The sequence below is a fragment of the Larus michahellis genome, chromosome 3 (genome assembly GCF_964199755.1).
Source record: "Larus michahellis chromosome 3, bLarMic1.1, whole genome shotgun sequence".
Taxonomy (NCBI): Eukaryota; Metazoa; Chordata; class Aves; order Charadriiformes; family Laridae; genus Larus; species Larus michahellis.
The window spans coordinates 69,514,113-69,538,110 of NC_133898.1; the positions used below are offsets into that span (position 1 = coordinate 69,514,113).

At 43.4% G+C, this 23,998-nt stretch overlaps 1 protein-coding gene across 1 annotated transcript in view; it reads left to right on the forward strand.

Annotated features, from left to right (window-relative positions):
• Positions 1–1,085: 1,085 nt before the first annotated feature.
• SLC2A12 (solute carrier family 2 member 12) overlaps positions 1,086–23,998 on the forward strand; it is a 30,992-nt gene continuing 8,079 nt past the window's right edge. Inside the window, exons 1-2 of the mRNA XM_074580673.1 lie at positions 1,086–1,402; positions 9,535–10,857. Coding sequence (XP_074436774.1) covers positions 1,279–1,402; positions 9,535–10,857 — 1,447 coding nt within the window. The 5' untranslated portion in view covers positions 1,086–1,278. The remainder of the gene's footprint in view (positions 1,403–9,534; positions 10,858–23,998) is intronic.

Genomic DNA, 23,998 nt, shown 5'->3' on the forward strand with positions numbered 1-23,998 from the left:
CTACCAAAACCAAACTCCTGTGGGAACCGATGCCCCCGTGGCATCGCTGGCACTCCAGCTTCTGAAGCTGACAGTAATCAGCTGTCAGATGGGGCACTGACTGTGTCTTTTGTCAAATTTTCTTGTTAAGCAAGCACCGATCAAGGGTGTATCATGCCTGCTCCACTTAAGGAAGAACTGTTTATGGATTCTCCTTCCTGGAATGTTGTAAAAGCTACCAACTTTTCACCTCTGCCTTCCCTCTCATGCTATCTGCAGGCGTTAGTGTATTAAAACAAAAACAACCAAGACAAAACAGCAAGTAATGAAAGAGAGAAAGAGCACAAACAAGAAGCCTGCAGCACTGCCAAATTATACAATGGCGGGTCCCACTGGGGATAGCCTGGACAATTTGCCTCACTGAGGCTAGCGCGTGTGCTGAGAGCACCCAGACCCTCCTGCACCAGGACCAGCACCAGGACCAGTATCAGGATGGGGCAGGCAGCCCCTGTAGGTAGCCCCGCTGCAGTCCAGCCCCTGACCACTGCTTCCACCAAAGCTAGTAGGGATGGAGTGACTCCTAGCAGCCCTCAAAAGCAAGCCTTTGACTCAATGTAACTGAAACGGTCTCAATTTTCCCACAAATAATTGTCATGGGAGAGAGAGTGGCTTCCCTTTCGTTTGCTTGTAAAACAGCACCTGCATCTATGCCATGAAAAATCCTGACTCCTACTGTCACTGACTGCAAAGGGCTGCCATGGCTTTTTTTCTTCTCTGCTATTTCTCACCACAACTTGCTCATAATTCACGAGAATGAAGCGGTGCTGTGTGTCTGTGCTGGGTTGCCCTAACTTCAGCTGCCACAACAAACGCTTCAAATCCTCCCCATCCGCGCGCCTTCTCTGTTAAAAACCTGTGTGTGTGAACACCAGAGAGAAGAAAGTGCAGGGAAGAGAGAGACCCTTTAAGCTAATGGGTAAGGAACATGCATCGAGCTGCGCCTGGACGTCTGATGCCTCCAACAATTTGTTAAAAGGCAAAAGCAATACTTCCGACAGACGGCCCTCCCCTCGCCTGTAATAGGCTCCCAAGAATAGCAACAGCCTGTGTCACTGCAAAGGGCAAAGCCTTCTGAAATAGCAACAAAAGTTGTTCACAAGCCACTTTGTGGTTTGCGTTTGGTTTCAGCCAGCTTCAGCAAACTTGTTGCCATGGGGGAAATAACCTGTGCTCTCGCCGGCCGGGGAAGGACCGCTGCCCTCTGAAGCGCTCCCACCCCAAGGTGCACAGAAGGCGGCGATGGTACCTGGGCAGAGCACGGAGGACCTCGGCCAGCTGAGCCAGCCGATGAGAGCAGGGGAGGATGAGGAGAGCAGCCGGGGCAGCCGCCACCACCAGCTCCCCCAGCTCCCGGCTGCAGCAGGTAAAGAGCGGCAGAGGCGGAATTCCAGCTGTTGGGCAGCAGCTGCCTGCCTGCGGGAGCCCTGGCTCAGGGCTGGGGGGAAAACAGCCCCGGCAAAGCCAAGGGGCTCTCGGAGCACCCTGCCTCACTTCCTAAAAGTGCGAGAGGGGGAAAACGTGGGTAAGGCAGGGAAACGCCAGCGTGAATCTTGAATGAAGGTTTATGCGATACTTTTCCCAAAAGGCCTCGGTCCAACTGTTCGTGCATGGGCTGCCTGTTGTGTAAATCCCTTTCCTTTGTGAAGATCAGTCACCTGAAATAATCGGAGAACCCACTGCCATCTAAGATAACAACGGTGCTCCCTCCTTGCATGCTCGGGAGCAATTCAGCCCTTGTCACTGAAGCGGAGGGAGGCCAGGCAAGCACCGCACCTGCTCAAGCAGGGGAAAAGTGCGGGGTGGGGGCACGGGGACTCCCTCCTGCCTTTTCTCCCCCAACATTTCATGAAGAAACAGGGTTTCTGTGCTGGCAACCTGAAAAACCAACTGTATAATTTCTTCTGCAAAGATATTTGCGAGCTGAAGCTAAATTTCATAGCTTCTACCCAGCTGTCCTGGGTGGGAGCTGTGTAGCTGTAGCTACCCAGCTGCATTGCTGTCCTACCCAGCCAGTTTTTCTAAGTTACAGCAGGGTTTTGCATCTTGAGCCTCTTTCACTGATCAAGGGGAAAATGACCCATAATGGTGACATTTCTCACCCACAAGACAGCTTTAAGCAAACGGCAGAAATGACTGTGTACCAAGCAGATTTTTTTTCACTTAAAAATGAATGAACTGACTAACCCGTGAATATTCAGATGCCACAGGCAGAAATGCTTTTTTGGAGTGTAACAGTGATCAGTCCAGCAACATCTACTGATACTGGAAAGCAGAGGAAGCAGGGATTAATAAAGAACAGAAAGCCAGTTGGTGTGCAGACGTATTTAACATTACCTTAGGGTGCGGGGGGAGCAATGCAGATGGCTATAGGACAGCATTACCAAAGGGAAGCACAGCAGTTACAAGAAACAGACAGCGAAGTTACTGCAGCACAAGGGCTACGGCGTCCAAATTACACACTTGGCCTTACCCTCAGAACCTGAGGAATTTATAATTACCTAGGTAGGAATTAACCTGTTGATTCTTACTGGAAAACAACAAAACAAAACCCAAATCCCATTTAATGTAACGAAGGACCAGGCTGCCTGTTGACGTAATGAAAATACATGGCAGAGCACTAAGAGAGATGGAGAGATGGCCAGGGTGGGTCTGTCCAGGATCCGCTTTCCCTGTCTTTCCATCAGTGCCAGCGGGCTGTTGTTCATGAAATTCGAATATTCCTCACACAACGCATTCATCAGGCTTACGCTGTACAAAGTATACAGTGCTTCCCACCATGGCAGGGGTTTAGATCTGTGAAAATGTGTGATACATCAGCTTCCTTCTGCCTTCTTTTTTAGTTCAACTTACAAAATATTTGGTTTGGTTTTGCTTTTCACACTTGGGTGGGAGGAGTCACATATGTCAAATGGTTGTGACCCCACATAGCCCTGACATTATTTTTGGGCAAATTTAATATTTTCTGAGATTTTCCAGCTCTGCTTGCAACATAACTTTGTCCCAAAGCCACCATTTGTTCCATCCCGTAGGGTCTTCTTGGGCAACCATTTTAGATCCCATGCCAGACTTCTAGATGGACAGTTAAATCAGATGTATCCTTGCTAATAGAAGAAATGCATGTCTTGAGCAGCTACTGGATGTAGAGAAACCTCAGGCACTAGAGCAGATCAACAGGGTAACATATATCTCTTTACACCAGATAACGGGATGAGACAGAGAAGATGACTGTGACAGTGCAGCAAAGATCATGATGGCATAAAAATGGGATAATCACCTTTTACGAGAAGCAAACCCATGATTTAATTATGCAGCAATTCCCAACACATGCCATTAAATATTTATCCTACAAAACCACGTGATACGCATGCTTTACACTTTAGCAAAAGGCTTCTCTAAAGACAATTTGGGGAATTTACAATATTTCCTTGTAAAGGCAAGCTTTTTCTATTTCAGACAGCACTCAGATGGAGAAGAAAGATGTTGTTGAAGACAGTTTAAAATTTTCAGACACAGATGCTGTAGTTTTAAGATTTCTCGTGGGTAAAAGTAGAAGCCTTTTTCCCCAAAAAGTGAGATTACGTGCTGTGGATTTGTATCCATGCAATGCACTCAACTCATCATGATTTTCTAACCTGTGTTTATTAATCAAGGGTTGACAGAGCTTGATTTCACCTTCCAGATGCCTAAATAGATGAAAGAATCCCCAAGGATTTAAAGAACATATATTTGACCTTCCAGTAAAATACTTTCTTTCCCTCCCAAACTGAGACATTTCTCACCTCAAATTAAATCAAAGGCAACAGAAGAAAGCGCCATGTTGGAAGAGATTGCTAAATCCCCTCCTATCAAAATAGATGTATTTGCACAGGTCACATAAAGAAGTAATCTCCCCCCGATCCCATCCCACTAGTTCTCTGTAGGCACACTGCGCATTCTCTTGGGAGAACGGAAAGAAAAACTACATCACAAAAATCTCAGTGTCTGGACTAAGGCGGAGCGTGGTACTGCCCAGGGCTGGCAGGGGCTCCCAGGCACCTTTCCCAGAGCTCTGCCGCACATGAAGCCAGGGAAGAGTGGCGTTTCCCAGCTTGGACTGCTTGCAGATCTTCCCTGGCACAGATTATTTATCCGTAATGCCAATAAAATACATGCACAGACCAAATGTTTTGCCTTCAGAAGGACTGTATTTTCCCAAATATGCGCTTGAAAATAAGTAAAGGGGCACACCCTTACTACTTGGCCCCATCCAGTCTCATCAGCGGTACACTGTGCTATACTACAACTGCGCTTGGTCTCCTTTTCAGGAACCAAGCATAAACATTTCCAGAAAACGTTCCTAAATACAAGTTTGTTTGCCAAGTAGTGCTGCTTTTGACCTGAGTAACAGTTGTGAGAAACCATTTTGTTTGCGCGGGGAAACTAGAGAATAGACTTTCCAATCACTTGTCACATACCAGCCACACACTCGTTAGCCATGGTGTTTGTTGCAGGCAGAAGGAGAAATTTCTCTGGAAGCCATCATTAAAATATTTTATTCCCCTGGGCTGCACACTGCCATCTATTTTGCAAGCATCTCATAAAAATAAGAGGAATATATATTTCAAGAAGCTTTTTTTGAAAAAAAGAAATGCCTAAGAACTGCCAGCAACATCATTAAAAATGACACTTAAAAGGATTGTGAGTACAAGTACTGCTTTATCTGGAAATGTTAAAGGAAAACATATGCTGAAGTCAGAGGGAATTTTGTCTGGAGGAAGACCATGAAGGAAAACCAAGCAGAGATTTTGGGCTTTAACTCAGCAGGCAGTTCTGAACAAGCAAGTCTTAGGTACATCAGTTACAACAAAACTTCATAGTGATATAAGGATGGTTCTCGGCAGAATAGTGCCTGTGAGGGACAAGAAACACCAAGTTAACTTCTGAGTTTGCTGCTGCTAATGCAGAAAGATGATGTGTCTCCCTCTGCATCACATCAGAATCTGCTTTTCACTCAGGGGTCTGCTCTAATTACAGCCCTCCACTATGACTGCGGGCATGTGTCACCGAACACGTGAACAAGGATACCAGTTGACCCAGTAAAAACAAACCAAAGAAACATTAAGACATTTCTCAAGCTGGTGTACTTGGAGAAGCAAGAAATACATAGGTTTGAGTGCTTCCCTAGCAACTTCCCAGGTGTGCAAGCTCCCCACCCAGCTTGTACAGCCTCTCTGATTAAAAATAAATAATCACCTCGGTTGCTCTGACCTGAGGACCACAGGCTGAGGAGACCACAGTCTGGATTGTAAAGAGCAGTGCTGATGGTGGACTGCGTCAGGGTATTTGACTTGGCGCTGTCATTTTGAATCAGAAACTGGAACCATACAAAACTGACAGTCGCACACTTAAAGAATTAAAAGCTGTGCAGGACACAGACCTCAAAGTACCAATAGGAGACACTGCCCACGCTGCTGCGTTTCTGCTGCAGAGCCCTAAACTCAGTTTTTGTCCCTCTGTTATTTAACATCTTTTCTCAATTGCCTGGAAGAAGATAGTAACAGATTATTTGTGGGTGAGAAAGGTGACGGGTGATTAGTAAATGGTGTATGTCACTGGCTGAATGCAATTTGCATGGTTTGGCCTGCTGACTGCGAGTGAATGTGTTGTCTGGGGTTCCTCTCTGCTAACTTTAGACATCTGCATCTGAGCAAGCTGCACAGATTCCTTTTATAGGCAGTGGAGAGAAATAGGCATCTGACCTACTTCAGTCATCTAGAAGTGCCTATTTTTCGCAAGTGGTTACAGAAGAAAACTAGAGATGCTGTAGATCTCTCACAGTTAGGCAAGTTGAACCCATCCTATGTGTTTTAATACAGGCAAACGTAAAGTGAGTTGCATGCCTAGCTAGGATGCAGGAAGGCAGGCCACACTGAAAGGAAAGGCAGTGCCTTGGAAAGAACCCAGTCAGAAAAGTAATTTGTTGTCCAATTGCTGTCCAACCAGCAGAAGATGAGCTCCTGTACGCATCTGTGGCAATCCTCAGATGAGTAGAAGGGGAAATGTCCACCAGGAATGGGACAATTACATCAGGTTTCTATCTGGCACTGTGCAACCACTGCAGGAGCACTGGGTCTGGCTCAGGATTTCTTGAAGAAGTTGATAATTTGGATAGAGTTCAGAGAACAGGGCTTTGAACACTTAAGGGACTGGTAAACTTGTAAAGCCTCACAAGCTAAGTAGCTTATCAAGAAAAGGTCTGTGGGATGACTCAATGACAGGGTATAATTTTGTACTTAGTGAACACAGCTAAGTGCAGGCAAATGGCGAATAGGATGCAATTGTTGGAAGCTAAAGTTGCAGAAATTAAGTCTAGAAATAATTTACAGATAATTTACAGTGAAAGCAATTAACCATTGGTACAACTTATGACTTAAAGTCATTGGTTTTCAACCACTAGCAATTTTTAAATCAAATCTGAATACTTTAAATGTCCTCGTTCAAAATAAAAAGGTCCTTTATAGGTGTTTGAAGGTTTATGTTGTGTTGCTCATGAGCGCCAGACTGGATGACCACAATGGTCTCTTTTCGCTTCATAATATAAAAATTAAAGCAAAATCTTAGGTTAAATCTACATGGCTAAATGACGTAAAATGCAGATATCAGCACTGAGCAGTAGACTGGGTAGAGCACTGTGCTCAAATCAGCAGCGTAGCTTCTGATACCCAAGCTCATTCATTCAGCACAACACTGTGCTGTTACCAGCCCTGATTTCCAGCCAGATTCCTTGGAAGGGTATATTTTCCAGATCTAGTAATATACAGCGAGCAGGCAAGTCAAAAGTATAAAGGGGAGGGAGAAATTAGGTTTTGCAATGATAAAATGTATGTTGCATGCACGCATTGGAGGATGGAGCACATGTAGCACAAAGCAGCTTAACTGGAGTCAGTAGTGCTTCCACTGAAGTGCTGTTTAGTGTGTGAAGGAAATACAGCAGGACCTTGCCCTAACCCATGCACTAACCTCTGTTTAAAATAAGTGCAGTGATCTCAGATACTGCAGACATAAAGGAAGAAAAAGCTTTAGACATAATACAGACATGGACAACAACAATATTAAAAAAAAAAAAGATTGTTCCATCACCGGAGTATTTTGCAAATTTGTTTCTGACATTTCCCTCAAGCTGTCCCACCTCCATCGCAATAAATCTACCATCCACCCTAGCCATCTGAAAGACTGGTCACAATATTCCCATTTCCCCCATGCTATTATGTCCCATCGTTAACAAAACCACGTGGGTTTTGCCCATCTCTTATCTATCTCTGATTTGCCAGCCACACCCAGAGGCAGAGTGGGCTGAGGTGTGCTGGGTACACTCAATAGAATCACAGAATCATAGAATCATAGAATTGTAGAATGGTTTGGGTTGGAAAGGACCTTAAAGATCATCCAGTTCCAAGCCCCCTGCCATGGACAGGGACACCTCCCACTAGACCAAGTTGCTCAAAGCCCCATCCAGCCAGGGATGGGGCATCCACAACTTTGCTGGGCAACCTGTTCCAGTGCCTCACCACCCTCACAGGAAAGAATTTCTTCCTAATGTCTAATCTAAATCTACCCTCTTTCAGTTTAAAACCGGTACCCCTTGTCCTATCACTACACTCCCTGATAAAGAGTCCCTCCCCATCTCTCCTACAAGGCCCCCTTTAGGTACTGTAAGGCCGCTATAAGGTCTCCCTGGAGCCTTCTCTCCTCCAGGCTGATATAGCTGGGGGCTGCTGCTGCTTGACTTCTGCTTGCCTCAAAGGGACCAAACCCACAGCCAGGTAGGAGAGCTAATAGGTGATACTTACTTTAGTAGACTTAATGGACTTACACATCTCCCCTGACCCTGGAGAAGCAGTTCATGTATTATATACATACATATATGTGTGTGTGTGTGTGTATATATATACACATAACAGTATTCTGCTACCCTACAAGATAACCGACCTCCTGTGGAGTGGCTGCAGGGCATGATAGTGGGCTCATGCTGAAAATTGTTAGGAGAACCCAAGGTGGTGTGGGGCACAACCGTGCCAGGGACCATGCCAGCAATTTAGTAGGATATGTGGCCACATGCCAGGGTCTGGGCCTGGGCTCCGGCACTGTTTATTTTAGGAGTGCAGATGTACCACTAGGGCTTCCCTCCTCCCCTCTTTTCACAATTTGCTTTAGAAATGTAATATCCTCTGTCAAATGGGACTGATCCTCGCCAATGTGCTCAAATGTGACTGGCATGAAACTCCAGGCAGTCAGCGTGATCAAAGAGCCTTAATGCCTTAGAAAAATAAGCTAAAAATAAACAAAGTCTATGTATCATTTTCAATTAGACCATACACCACTTTCCAGCCAAGCTGGAAAGTACTTGTTCCAGGAGAATTAACTGAAATACAGACTCTGTTATGCTGCAAAAGCTACCTCTCCTCAGACACGTCCTCTCTCTCCAATTAACCAGAAAATCAGAAGTCAATTTACTCTTTTTCTAGTTGTGTCTCAGCCAACATCATGATGAGAGGAAAATCATGCTGGGAGAAAGAACAAGACCAACAATAACAAACTGATATATTCCTCAAGGTTTAGGGTGCAAAAGGCTTCACAGTTAGTGAATATGATCAGCTAAATCTATCTTGTAACAATAAACAATGAGTCGCAGTTGTATAAAATGAGTTTGCTTTAAGATGGATGTTCAAAGGCATATAATCTCCATTTGGTTTATGTTTTCACCATCTGTTTTTTATTCCTGACATTGTGGCTGTCATAAACTATGCAGAATATTTGATCCTGATATTCCAAAGAATCTGAGATTAGTGATGAGCAAAGCCTGGAAAGTTCACGAATTTGTACTTCAAAGATTGGTTTCCCTAGTATATCCCAGCTATCTGGATCAGCCTGGTGCTCAGTGGATAAGTTTCCATTTGGAAAAATAAAAACACTGGTAGCAGCAGCCTTCATGGCATCCTCAGGTGAAGCAAAGGAATGAGTAAGTGGCAAGGGAAAACTTAACTCATTACTTATTCAAGTGAAGGTTGAATCAATTTGGCTGGGAAACTGCTGCTTTCCTTGTCCATGACACACTATTGGGTGGGCAAGATTTCCTCAATTCAGTACAGGAAAACCACTGAAAACGTCTCATGGCAAAAATTTGCTTTCTCACTGAAAGGTTGTATTGTCAATGTTGCCTTTTGCAATAATGTTCTCAGGCAGAAGGTTTGATTATTTAGGGACTGATAGAAACCTTATTGACTTCTGATCAGGAAGATAAGGAACCCAAAAGCATTAAAATTAAAAAGGGTTTTATTTTTTTTTTTTCATTTCAAAAATAGCCTTTTTTGTCACCACTTTGTATGCACCTAACTGCTTTGCCTAAAAGTTACAAAAAGATTTTTTGGACTGGTATATTAAATAAAGTTATTATTAGCTGTCAGAATGTTGTGGAAGTCACACTTTTAAGTTTTTGTGGTTTTTCTCTTGTTTCAGGCTGTGGAACATTTACTTTTCTATCTTCTGCCATTGCTGCCGTAAGTGGACTTCTGATGGGTTATGAGTTGGGCCTTATCTCTGGAGCTCTTCTTCAGATGAGCAGCATATTAGCACTGTCTTGCAAAGAGCAGGAAATTGTTGTAAGTTCCCTGCTTTTTGGGGCCTTATTTGCATCCCTTACTGGTGGATTCCTGATAGATCGCTTTGGAAGGAGACTCGCTATAATTATTGCATCTTCTTTACTTGTGCTGGGGAGTCTGATTTTACTGCCCTATGAATCGTATGGGATACTTATTGTGGGACGGATTGCCATAGGTATTTCCATATCATTATCATCAATTGCAACATGTGTGTATATTGCTGAGATCGCCCCACAGCACAGAAGAGGTCTCCTCGTATCATTAAATGAACTCATGATTGTGATAGGCATTCTCTTTGCCTATATTTCAAATTATGCATTTGCCAGCATATCTCATGGCTGGAAGTACATGTTTGGCCTTGTGATTCCATTAGGTGCTTTGCAAGCTATTGCCATGTATTTTCTTCCTCCAAGTCCTCGGTTTCTTGTCATGAAAAATAATGATGAAGCTGCAAGAAAAGTACTGGAGAGGCTACGGGAAACATCGGATGCTACTAAAGAACTTACTGTGATCAAGTCTTCCCTGAAAGATGAACATCAGTACAGTTTCTTGGACCTGTTTCGTTCAAAAAACAACATGAGGGCCCGAATGTTGGTAGGACTCACTCTAGTCTTTTTTGTGCAAACAACTGGGCAACCCAACATTTTATTTTACGCATCAACTGTTTTGAAGGCAGTTGGGTTCCAGAGCAATGAAGCTGCCAGCTTGGCTTCTACTGGAGTTGGAGTGGTTAAAGTGGTCAGCACAGTCCCAGCCACGGTTTTTGTGGATCAAGTTGGAAGTAAAACTTTTCTGTGTATTGGCTCTTCTGTTATGGCAGTATCGTTGGTCACTATGGGCTTGGTGAACCGTAACATACATGTGAATTTCACCAACGTCTGTAGAAGCCAACCTCCAGAGGATTTCTTTCTCCAGAGACCAGGAAACGTCACGCATGTCTCCAATGGGAGTCTCAAGGACATCTTTGCTAGCTTGGCTTCACCAGAAAGATTGTCATTTGACGCACAGAGAAGCCCAGATGTTGCCAGGACAGAAGAACTGAACAGGACTGCCCTGGCAGGAGGCAAAAGCACAACAAGGTCTCACATGGAAAGTGAAGAGGTTCCTGTTGTCCTGAAATGGCTCTCACTGGCCAGCCTGCTTGTTTACGTTGCTGCATTTTCCATAGGTCTTGGACCAAGTAAGTGTTTCATTTTTCTAACTCTTTCTAATGATTTACTTACAACTGGATTAAGTGCTGGGATGACATGTCCAGCTTGGCACCAGGCAGTTCCCAAATTGGGCAAAGCAGTGTTTTCTGCTAATATGTGCTGGTTTTGTCACAGATCATCCTGGTGGGCCTGGGGTATACTTTTTAGAAAGAGGTCCTGCCCATTTAGGTCAAAGGCCTAATCTCCCTTCAGTTCAGTGATATTAACAGCTCCTCTTCAGTGAAGTTAAGAACTGCTGTGAGCATTGTACGGCAAAATTATGGGGGGCCTGGCTATCTTTCCTTTTCCTAGGCTATTATGCCCTTACATTGGAAAAATTAAGATGTAGGCATTTGCTGCTGCAAACTCATAAACCCAAGATAATGATAAGCTCTAGACTGCTGTATGGTATGACACCATCAAATCCATGAAATGCCAACATGCCTGAGTCCCACTGAGTATCTGGCCCCCTGACTTTATGATAGTCTTCAGATATAGGAAAGACATTCAAGGTATCATAGTTCATGAGCAAACTGTGGTATCATCGCCACTACCTGTGCTGAACAGCACAACTGGAAGAACACAAAGGTGCATCGCTGTACAACCGAGGTACCGCTGCAGCCGCCACCACACTTGCACAGTTCCCACTCTCTCCAGAGGAGAAAGTCTGCCATTCCCAGAGATTAGCGATGAAATATCTCCATTTTGTTTTGTTTTGTTTTAATAGCACTGGCGTATTATTGTACTTTGAAGGGGTTGATTTTTTAAGCCACGCTGCAAAAACCGTACGCACGGAGTCCATTATTTATTAACAGACTTTATGTGCTTTTGTGCCCTGGCTCAAACTTGCCTTGCAAACACTCTGTACTCCTGCTGAACTATTATTATAAAAAGCTTGCCACAAGAATACAACTCAACAATTGCACTAACAGCAACTCCCCAGCAGTATTTATTTATTTTAAACATTACTCACTGGGAGAGCTGCGTGAGATAAGCACTCATTGCCAGGGCAGCGAGCTTGACTGTGTTATTGCAGCATTATTCTTTCCCTTGCAGACCACCTTGGGGCTGGATCCTGCTTTTAATGACATAGGTTCAAAACCAGGAGTGCAACCCTGAAAACAAAATGTTACTTGAGCTTTTACTTGGGTCTTTCAAAGGCAGGGGCATGTGTTCAGGCTCGTCCGCCTGTTGGAAGCTGCTTTCCTGTTGACCTGGTTGTAAATGCGTTCTTAGTTCCATGAATTGGCCCGATGTGACATTAATGATAACAATGTCTACTTCCTTGAGGGCTATAGAAACTGAGGTGTGTTTGCCAGGCTAATCTGAGAAGTCTTTGAGGCCCGCGCTTGTTTTCTGACCTCTTTCTTGACTAAGAGCACAAATGCTCTCAAACAGCAAATGGGAAAGAACAGGCACTGTCTCAGCTCCAGCATGTTGAAATCGTGTATGATAAAAAGTCGCAGTGAGGCAATTTAAACTGACAGATGTGTTTGCATAGCAAGTGAAGGCCAAGTCCGGGAGAGATACAGGTATTTCAAAATGCAGAGAAGTACTTTCAAGGCACTTCCATACCTTTAAAAATAATAAAATGTTCAGTTAAAATTGACAATGTATAGAAAATGCAAGAGTCAGAGAATCAAGAGGCTGTTGGAATCTGCAAAGGATCTATTGTGGTTAAATAGTCTGGCTTGGGACGTGAGGTTATGATTTGTGTTTCATGCGCAGCCTTCAACATCTGCTGCTTGGAGTACAAATCCTTTGCTGTATTTCAAAAGGCTAGCTTTCTTATCCTTACACTAAGAAAGTGTGCCTTTCTTAGTGTAAAGAAAAAAAACAACGAGCCCTTCTGCTTATATAAAGTGAACAGTTTTAACATGTTTATGTTATTCATCTCTAAATCTGGTCTGTGATCTGGACCAGAGCATTAGCCGTTGTCTGCTCTGCAGCGGGAGGGAGGCATCGAGGCTGCGTTCGCCGGCTGCTGTGGCCAGGCGATGCCCGGGTGCCTGGGGACAGAATCACTGTAACCTCAGTTACATCTCATACTCCACCCAATATCTGCCCGTCCTGCTGGCTAAGGTGAAGGTAGTGCTGGGGATGTGTCTGTCTGTAACCTACAGATCAAATCAGCCTCTTCTGGACAAAGAGCAGAGAGGATCTTCCTCTTTTCCCTCCACCCCACAAGGCCATTTCTGGAACAAATTCACCCACTTTATTTTCAGTCCATGCTCCTGATGTTCTGTGGGGATAAAAGAGGGTCTATGTAGCACCATTAGGAAAATGGCACACGCTTCATAGGGCAGATCACGCAACCCGAGCTCTATTGTCTTTTTTTAAACTACTTTGTCCTTTTTTTTTCCCCTTCCTTTTTTGGGATTTTGGTCAAAGAGCTAGTTATAGCCCAGATTTGCATAGCAGACATTTATAAATGTTGTATTTTTCCATGATTTCTCTTTTGTCTCCAAATTACACGAAGTATATGGATTTTTTAATGAACTAAACATATGCTAAATATATTTATCGCCATTTATCAAAGCAGCCAGGCAGCGCAGCGATGAGCACTCAAAAATAGACAGTGAGAGATAAAAGCCATTTTTGCATTATAAAAGAATTCACAGACTAGCAAGCATCTGCTTACTCACTTTTTTGATTCTGGGGTGCTCTGTATTTATATCATTTATCTTAGGCAAGATAAAAGGAGTATTTCTGCTGCTCTGTTTCGGATTAATTATGTTTGATGAATTGCGATTCAACTGCTTGTTCACACTCAATTTCACACAATTATGAGGACGTTTTGTAGGGGCAACAAATCAGTGTTACATCACGTCGCAGAACAGCACATGCCGTCTCTCCACGGGTGTTTGCAGAGGTGTTTCAAGGTGGTTATTAGCTAAGGGGACTTACTTGACGCCCATCTTTGTCTTGAGTTACCTCTGTCTGTATATCAGAAAGGTCAAACGAGGATCAACCATTCTCAGCAGGAAAAGATGGCTGCAGAGCCCAAGAGAAACCTCTCTCTGGCTGCCACGTGAAGGGTAAAGAGTGCGAGAGGGCCTCTTCCCTGTTTTCTGCGCACGTTTGCATGGGGAGGCATTTGAACCTGCTGGATGTGGAGGGGGAAACAGGAGAAATCTGAGCCTTGCAGAAATGCTGCTATGCCTTGCACAGTGAGTTGCAAGCTAATGAGTGCAGTGGGGAGGCAGATCACTAAAAGCTCAACGTGACCCTGGAAATTAATTTAATACAAAGGACACAAAGAGAAATTCTAGTCAGGGGCCACAACCACCATGACCATTTACTAAATGACACAGATTTAACTGAAATAGTTGCAAAGCACCTCATTTGCCAGATGCTCAAATGATGCCATTTGCTCAAATCCCTTGAGGGGCAAAAAACAGTGGTCTTTTCTTATAAAGAGCTGTCACCTCCTCCACTCATCACTGTTGTGTGGTACAACATGTTGAGATGCAGGAACCAGGAAAAACAAAGTCCTGGAATATCAAACTTATTTTCCAAAATAAGGCTGTAAAGATCTGCTTCTCCGCCCTGATCATCTTCTTTTGCACCATTTAGGATCAAAGACTAAATAGGAACAACTTCCCTCCATATTTTTCTATATATCTCCTGAGTGAGGAGGTCTCACTGGGTGATCTCACCAGTAAGTAGATGAGAGACAGCAGAGAGACCATACACATTGATACAGGGATGCAGTGTGGCCTGGAGGCAATTCTCTTTATCAAACAAAAATCAGAGGGGCTCCAGCAAGCCCTAGGCTGAGAAGCAAGTAGTGAAAACTCAGTCTGGACCCAACAGCACATCTGTTTTCCCAGTCTGAATTTGTTCTAGCAAATAAAAATCAAGTGAGCAAAACAAGACTTGGGCAGTACCTCATTACACGTATTGTGGGAGTGCAGTTCAAGCGGATCCATGCACATCACAGGGATTTTTTGATGTGCAGTGGGGAACACTTTTATTGAGAGGGGGATGTCGAATGAGTGCATTTGGACTGCATGTATGGCATTGGTGCCTTGCACAAAAGAGCTCTTCCTCCTCTGTTAGTCCTTTAAACATGTTTCTGTATAACTGCAAAGGCGTTTAGGCAGTTGGCCAATGAACTTTGGGATAATCTGCTGGTGCAAATCACATCAGCTCCGCTGACGTCATGGAAGTTCATGCTGAGCGTGTGGATGCAAATCAACAAAAGCACCTACAAGTGGGACTGAGGGGAAGTTTCATGATGTGAATCATCCTCAAAACCATTTAGATGCATAAAGTCTGAAGGTATTTTTGTCTCTGCCAACCTAGGACTGAAGATGTTCTATTACTTTATGTCCTGGAGCAGCCACCAGCTTTCTGCAGCTCTCCAAAGCCAAGGGCCAAACTCTCAGAGCTCTTCTCTTGAAGGCCATCACCGGCTCCGCTTCCAACGGACTTCTCAGAGATGCAGGGATGCCCTGTCCCCAAGCGCTCAGAGCCCACTTGGCACACACACAGCTGTGGCCACAACACACCCGAGGCAGATCAGTGTCTGCAGCTGGAGAAATGTCTTCTGGGTTTCAGGGCTTGGCACAAAAAAATACCACATATACCCATTGACGTAGATATAAAAAAGTATTGTTAACATATTTGTGGTCAACAGATAAGTGCCTAACAGGGTCTTAGAGGAGGGATTTAGAACTTACTGCAAAACCTGCTTTTCCACATAGCTGTTACAGTCCCATGGAAGCACAGCTCCTGTGAGTGAGTAGGGCTGGCATTACCTTGGTATTGATTAAAACCTGTGAAACAGAGGAATTAAATACCCATGGTAAGCCTTCTCAGACTGGGATATTATGCCCCTGTTGCCATCTGCTAGCCTCAGGCATTGGGTGAATATTTCTGATTGGAAAACTGGCAGTTGGACTAGATGATGGTTGTAGGTCCCTTCCAACTGAACTATCCTATCCTATCCTATCCTATCCTATCCTATCCTATCCTATCCTATCCTATCCTATCCTATCCTATCCTATCCCATCCCATCCCACCCCATCCCATTCCATTCCATTTGTAAATGTAAAACCCCACTTGTTTTGTCTACATCTTACTGTGAGTTGTTGAAGTCATTTAAATGCAGTTTTAAACCCACGTTGGGGACAGTGGAGGAGATGGAAGAAGGATCAGGTGAGAAGGATCAAGGAGGATGGAAGAAAGCTCAAGGGTTCACAAGAAAAGGGAAATCCATGGACATGAGGAAGGAACTAAGTCTCTCTTTCAATCCATCACTGTCCTTCTTATGCAATCTTATGTGGTCTGTGGCAGTCTTTCTTTATGTATTTTATTGGATTAAGCAAGCCAAAACCCAGAGCTGGAACATTCCCCTAAAGTCCAGAGAATTACACTGGAGACAAATTCAGTTCCCTTGACTTTGTTTCTGTGATTCTTAGATTAACCGGCTACCTGAGTTAAAGTGTGATGCATTAGCATGGTTAAATGCAGAACCTTTTCTGTGCCTTTCACCTCAGTCACTAAATGCATCTATAACAAAACCCAGAACAGCTGGTTTCACATACGACACTGAACGGCCCAGAGACTCGATCACAGAGGTCGTCTCCCTTGCCACACTTACGAACCAGATTGCATAGGACTGCTTTTTCTCTTCCCCAAAGTGCTCTTGGACTTAATCTTGGCCAACAAATGCTCTACTAGAAACTGGAAAATCTTGTGGGAAAGAGAACTGTCAGTGTGGAAATTCTGACCCTCCATGGATTTAGTTGCTTGTTCCTGCGTTTTGAAATATTGTAAGCTTTATGGCCTTGCACTAGCTTGGAAAACACTGGTAAAATATAGGGGTGTCTAGAATTCACATCAATATCTTTGACATTAGAGTAATATTTCAGGCTTTTACAAAACATGTGGTTATCGTATTAATTTATAGAGCACATGAATTTGATGTTAACAGGCATTCATGCTCAGCATTGCCTTGCATGGCATTTGTTTGCAATGTTTTATTTTTGAACTTCCACATTTTACAGAGCAGCTGTGGCCTGGCCTTAAATTTCACAGAAATGAGCAGCATCGATGTTATGTTTTTTTGTGGTTTACTCTGGAAAAGGAGACAGTGGTGGGGATTAAATCAAGTGATCAAAAATAAGCAAGTGCTTAAATGCTTTGCTGGATCTGAACCAGGATAATAAACCTTGGAAATGTGCATGTTTCACTGAGGATCAGTATAGAAAGTCTTATTTTATTTTAGTTAATTAAAAAATTATCTTGGATTCTTTTTTAAGACAAGATTCCTAGCACTGTTCGTTTGTACTGAATCAGCTTTTAACGCATGCATCCATGTGGCTTGAATATGACACTTCTAGTATTTATCTAGTTCATTATTCCTATGCTTTTCAAATAGTGCCTCATGTGGCCTTTATTTCACACTGTGTCTGTACTACCAAGCTGCAGCAGAATGGCAAGGCATGCCAAAATGAAAAATAAAGCAAGGATTGTGAATTGCCCACTTCTCTCTATTTCCTTGCTTCAGACAAGGTTTATCTGAAGCCCCTTGTTAACCCACCAGCTAACCCAGGAACAGGTTTGCCTTTGCACAGGCTGATTGGTAGTGGTGAAGTGCCAACAAATTTAAGATATTTTTGGATAGTTGGATGCTGAATTACAGGATTTCAAATTGCAGGAGCTGTTCTCTAAAATACCAGCCAAGCAGGTTAATCTTGTTTAACTTGATAGAAACTACAATTTTGAGAGGCTTTTTTAAGTGTGAAAAAGGTCGTAATAAGGGAAAAAAATGCTTTTGCAGTAATGAGATATGGCAACGTCAGTGGGAGCTCCTTAATTATTTTAGAACTCCATATTGCAAAGAGCAGAATAGCCTTGTCCAACTCCAAGAGTGAACTTAAACTATATACCAAGGTCCACATCTGAAATCTGGGACGTCCTTTTCACTGACGTCTGTGTTTCTGTACATAACTTTACTTTTAAGTATGTGAATGAGGGAAAGTCTGGGCAGAGCAGGCCAGCGGCTTTCTCTCCTGAAAGACAGAGCCCTTGATTCTGTGAAAAGAAGGATTGAGAACACCATGGCCCAGCCAATATTCCTGTGTCTCTGCAACGGCGGTGGTTAAATCTGCTGTTGCTGAGCACAAAATTTGACCCTCCAAGAAAAGGTAGGGGACTACCTGTGGTTTGGTGCACTATGCTTCACTTAAACAGCGATTTCAGTCAATATTCTGATCTTGGTTCTCTGGCTTATATAAATATCTCTCTACTAATAGTTGTATGTTAATAAACCTATTGACACAAAGGCACTGCTTCAGAGGAATGGCTCCTGTGCATAAAATTAGGCATAGTTTTAAAGTTGGACTCAGGTTAGTTAGTAGCCACTGGCTAAAATGAAGCATTTCACTTCCAGACCCACTTTATAAAAAAATCTAGAGAATTAATATTGCTGTGATTCTAACTAATAATTGGGCCTAACAATCCTCTTTTGTTCCACAGGGACATTATCTTCTGTAAAGTGGTGCACTGTCAAGTGGGTCTAGCATAACATCTTGTGCAAGCTTTCACGATAGGCTGCCTGTGGTTATCCAAATTTGCCATTCTTTGTAGATCAAATGTTGCATTTAAGCATTCAGTAAATATTACTGGGCTTTGATAAACATATCAAAGACAATGAAAGATTTTACATTCGTTTCCTTGACCATGTTCTGGGAAAGAAAATCATTGTGACACTGAAATCTGTGAAAAAGTTTATAGGGCATATGTCAAGCTTCATAAAATCCAGTTTCCTTTGGGAGAGAGGGCTGGGAGGAATTTCCCAGAGGCAAGCTGATCTTGGGCCAGCTTTGTGCAAAAACTAGAACTGTCAGTAGGACTTCAAGTGCAAAGACAGTGTTTTGTTTAACTCGTAAAGATCACCAAACTAAACCATGTATTATAAAATATGAGAAAATAATTATGCCAGAAAGGTAAAAATGTGCAATCCCATAATTTCCTGGCACTGCTGAGGAAGGGGTAGACTGGCAGCCAAAATGCAGGGAGGATGGCCTGATGGTAAGCCAGTGCACGCATGAAGTCAGGAGAGCGTTTCTCCCCAGTGGCATCTGAGTTCCTGAGTCATATTGAGCTCTGGGAGGAAAGCCAGGGAAAGGGGACACAGGAGGGCCTTTGAAAATCAGCCCTATGTCACAAAACTGTTATGAATGAAGGAGAACTAAAAGACACTTTGTGGTGGATGGACCCAGAGCCTTCCCGCCTTCCTCCTTGCTGCTTCCCCCACCAAAGCATGAGCAGCAGCGACCAGTGAGGGACTTAAACAAATGGATCATTGCGGGCCTCTCACCGAATAAGTCACTATTGTAAAAGGTTGCTTATCCTCTCCACTGGGAGTTTTCTGAAGTATACACACAAATCTCTGTTTTGCAAGAGCAAGGGCTTAAATTGCCCCCAACTGCTTTGTCCTAACAGCTCTTTTCTGTCGTGCACCCTCTTAAGGACCAACATTAGCCCTTGGATACTGGAAAAACAGGTTCATTTACCACACCCAGCTGAGTAATTTCTCCTCTCCATATTTTTTGGAAGTGAAATATGTGATAATCTGAACTAATTCATGCACAACTTCCTTGTGAATTAAAACCTCTGGCTTCTGCAGTCATTCCTCTGCAAATGCCTCAGAGGATTATCCTGGATTCAATATTACGAACAAATAAACACCTACAAACAGAAATACACATTTCAGGATTTAATTAAAAGGCCTTTTTTTTTTTTATGACAGTATGTGATTTATTATAATAAGCACATTCTCTCTTGAAGGCTTGTTTTCATTTTTACTTTTTCTCTCTCTTTTTCTTTATCGTTGCCCAGCAAATTGTTCTGTCTTGATGCGACAGTATAAGGGTCTATATAATAAAAGATGAGAGAGTGAGACAGTGGTTGTGAAATCCAGTTGCAAACAAAATTATCACCTCATACGTCAGTTCAAATCAACTTCTATTAGGGGACCTGAAAAGAGGTACAGACTATTACATACCTGCCTACAGTAAAGCTATAATGCATCCTACTGATATATTTGCTGCTGAGTACCGTTATTGGGCAAGATGGGCCACAAATCACATTAACTAAGACAATTCTACCATTCCTAAATCCTTGTATATCCATCACTTCTTGCCCAGAAATCCTTTAGACAGAAATTGCTGTCTATAACAAAGTTCTTCTTGTTTGTGACTATTATTTCAAGCTGAAAATGGACGGTAATTGAAAATCACTGAAAATAGATTTAAGAATACATTGAACAGCTTGCATGAAACAGGAACACTCATACCAGGCATCACATTTTTTCAAGTTCATGAAGATGAAAATTCCAATAGTAAAAAAAAAAGAAGTGTTAAAATGCAGGGTCACACTGGTGAGAAGGTTAGGGGGGGAAGAATGGCTCGGGGAAATCAGAGGTGAAGCACGTCTCAGTGCCCTCCTCAAGTGGCCCAGAAAACCGGGGAAGGAGGTAATGTGTTGGTCTCACAGATTCTTCCCCCACAACCCTCCTGCTGCTCTAACGTAAACTGGAGGAGGCGCGAGTGAAGGGTGATTTCCGTGGTCCCCTGCAAGGTTCCTTGAAAAAGCAGGTGCGAGTGTTCAGCCTGTCTAGTGATGTGCTAGCGATGCAAATAGTACAAACACCGGACAACAACTTTTATGTACTAAATCTCACTTGTCGTAACATATGTTACTTTAAGGAGTCAGCCTAAAGGATTAACCATTAGAAACAGAAACGTAGCGTACGAGAAGAAAAGAAGAAGAATTTAAGTTTTGCCACACCACATCAGCTCCTTTCAGATCACCAGTGGTATCAGGTATCTTGCAACCAGTAGTCACAAAGCTGCTCGGAGAGCTCCTCAGAAGCCATAGAATGAGGTACATAATGCCTTTGCCCGCAGACATCAGGATGCAGCCAGGGGCGTGAGATTAGCTGAGGCTTCTCTGACTCCCCTATCTCCCAGCAACAGAGCAATTCCACTCCTTTTCATGTGCGCACACAGGGTTTGACTTGACCCTTGGCAGGCTGGCATTCTGCTGGCAGCTCACATGCTCTCCAAAGCAATACGGCCGCCCATTTGCTCCAGAGCTGCCAGTTATTAATTTTGAGCAGCCAATTCAGTCTCATATTACGGGGCAGGGCCAGAGAGACAAATGGCCCTCATTAAGCAGAGTCATTGATTTTTAACGCCAGTCACGATCGTCTGCTTTGGCCTCTTACACAAAACCCCGTGCAGAGTTTCAATCCATTTCTCTTGCGTCCTATCTCTTTTACCTGCTATGGAAAAAGACAAACTGTCTCTCACCCTCTCTTTTTCCCAGTCAAAGCATCCCTCACTTTTGCCAGCCCCACAAATCTCCTTCACGGGAGCTGCTGCGAAAGCCTTTGCAGGGGTTGCATTGCGTGGGTTGTGCTGGTGCGTTACAGTAGCAGGTCCCACTGTCCCCACGTCCCAGCTCTGCCCCAGTGCCACTCACCCTCACGGGTACGCACCTCATCACCATCCACACCGCGAAGGCTTGTGCCATCCCCTGCAACAGGCCCTTTGAAATCAAGGCAAAGCAGCGCTGAAGCTGGCCTTTTGTGAGAAGCAGTTGGCCATCTGGCTATTTGTGTTAATACCCAGCAGAGCCAAAAAATAGGTAAATGAGAAGCCTGTGGGGTTTAATAAGCCTGGAAAAAAAATCTGGTCTTGGCAAAGCCAGTCATGAGCCATGTCCTTTGACTTCCTTCCTCTCATGGCAGCTTTGCAGTTGCTTGCTTGCATCCTTCCCCAACATTGATCACTTATTATACTTTCTTTGATGGTCTGCCTGCATTACTGGTGGGATAATCCCTTCCTTATCTTCCCTTGGATCTCGTGTTGCTAACAACCCACTCCTCCCTTTCAAAGTCTTACATACTTCTGCCTACTTCCCTTCTAAGCTGTAAGTCCACTTAATCTCTTTCCAGAGTTTATATCCCAGAAACTTGAATTCCTTCAAGTATTGCAATGGCCACTTTCTAAATCTCACCATAAAGAACCTGATCTTACACAATACAGGTATAGGAAAGGAATAAATGCTAAGTAGCAAATGAATACCAAGGGAATCTAGTATTTCATTAATGAGAGCTGCTGAGCAGCTTCCAATTTGCTTCTGCCTCCTGGCAGGAATAAGGTCAAAACAAGGACATTTTTCATTCATGTACCTCACTTAAATGTTGAGTACCCTCAAGCTCACAGTATTTCTCAGATGTTCTTAGATGTTTCTGCTTCTCTGATGTACGTCTGTTATCTTTTTTAAATTAATTTTTATTTACTGCATAGCTGTAAAGTAAGGAAGAAATCACGTGAGGGCTTGAGACATCTCTTTCTTGTGGACGAAATATAAAGCTCATTGAGATGGCCATGTTGGCTCAAACAAAAGGGCCACTTGATCAATCTGTTACCCTGCTTCCAACAATAGCCAGCAGCAGATGCTGAGAGAAAATACATAAGGAAAAGCCCATGCAGCATGCGCAGTGTGACCTTCTGCCTACCTGTAGTTTAGGGAACTTCAAGAAAAATGTTGGCGATTTATTTTCGCTGTTGTGAACAATAGTTTTTGATGGATCTTTTTCCACACATACAGAGAAAAATTGTTTTAACACTCAGCATTTAATCCTTTTAACCCACTAATATTTTTTAGATCTGAAGTATCTTGTGAAAGTGAGTTCCATAGTTGAACTACCCAGTGTCTGAAAAAGCACCTCCTCCCACCTCATCTAACTGCTGTCCCTGATAATGTCACTTGGATTCTTTCGGCTTGTGTCTTTAAAAATATAATGAAAACTTCTCCTCTGTTCGCCTCCACTTCAACTCTGTTTCCCTCTGCTGTATGTCATCTAAGCTGAAGAGCCCTCGTCTGTTTAATTGCTCTTTGCCCATTCCACACCTTTCTCCGTGGCTCATCTAGTTCTGAGTTGACCAAATCTGCGCGCAACATGACAAATACAGAGGGACAACAGGCACGCTCAGTGACACATTCAGTGTACCCTTCCTGATATTTGCCAAACCTCTCTTTATATCCACAACCTGTGCCCTGGGGGAGCTGATGCTGTCCCTGAACTGCCCACAGAGGCTCCAGCACTTCTGCCCTGAGAAGTGGTGGCATGCTCCTGTGGGTACTGGTGGCTGGTTTTCTCCCTGCATGTTATTTTGCATGTGTTGGTAAGGAATTTTATGGGTCATTTTTTCAAAGTATCCTTTATCAAAGTATTTGAGATCCTTTTGCAATTCTTTATGATCCTTCTTCATTTTTATTACCCTGAATAATTTTGTACCATCAGTAAGTTTTGCACATGCATTCACCTGCCTTTCCTGAGAGACCTGGAAATACCCTGAGCAGATCTAGTAATCACCTTCCATTGTGAAAACCAGCCTGTCCTTTATTTCCTATTACAAACAGTTATTTATCTATAGGAATACCTTCTCTTCTATCCCATGACACTTCATCAAAGCTCTTTGAAACTGAAAAGCGCGGTGGCTCATTCGTTTTGATCCCCACGTTCCTTAGCTCTTTCAGAGAGACATGGCTTTCCTCATCAAAAACTGGACAACTCTTCCTCAAGATACTGTAGGTATCCTCCTTTCCTTCTTACAGCTGATATCACTCTAGCTTTATCCTAGCTCCAGCCAGCGGATCCGTACAGAAGTCTATCAGGGTGACCCCTTCCTGCACCCCTATGGAACATTTTCTTCAGTGCTGGCACGTGTCGCCTCCTCCATCCCTGGCCTCTCCTCTCTCAGCCAGCAGACTCTCAAAATACTTGGCTGCCTGATGATGGCAAGTAACCGCCTGATATGGCAAGTAACTTTTCAGCAGTTATGCTGTGTTTTCTTTGTTTGGACACAGCGTACACTCTTATGGAAGGCATATTTCTATTTCTAACAACTTTCTTTGTTCAGTTGTTTATCTGTGCTGAGCTATTTCTTTTTGTTTTATTTGGTTGTGGGAGTATTTTAAGCCTCTAATCAGGTAATTTAAACATTCTCCATAACACCGCTGAAGCATTTACCCTGGTTGTCCTTTTAATTTCTTTATAGAAATCAGGCTGCTTCTAATATTGTTCTCCTTTTGAAACAAAAT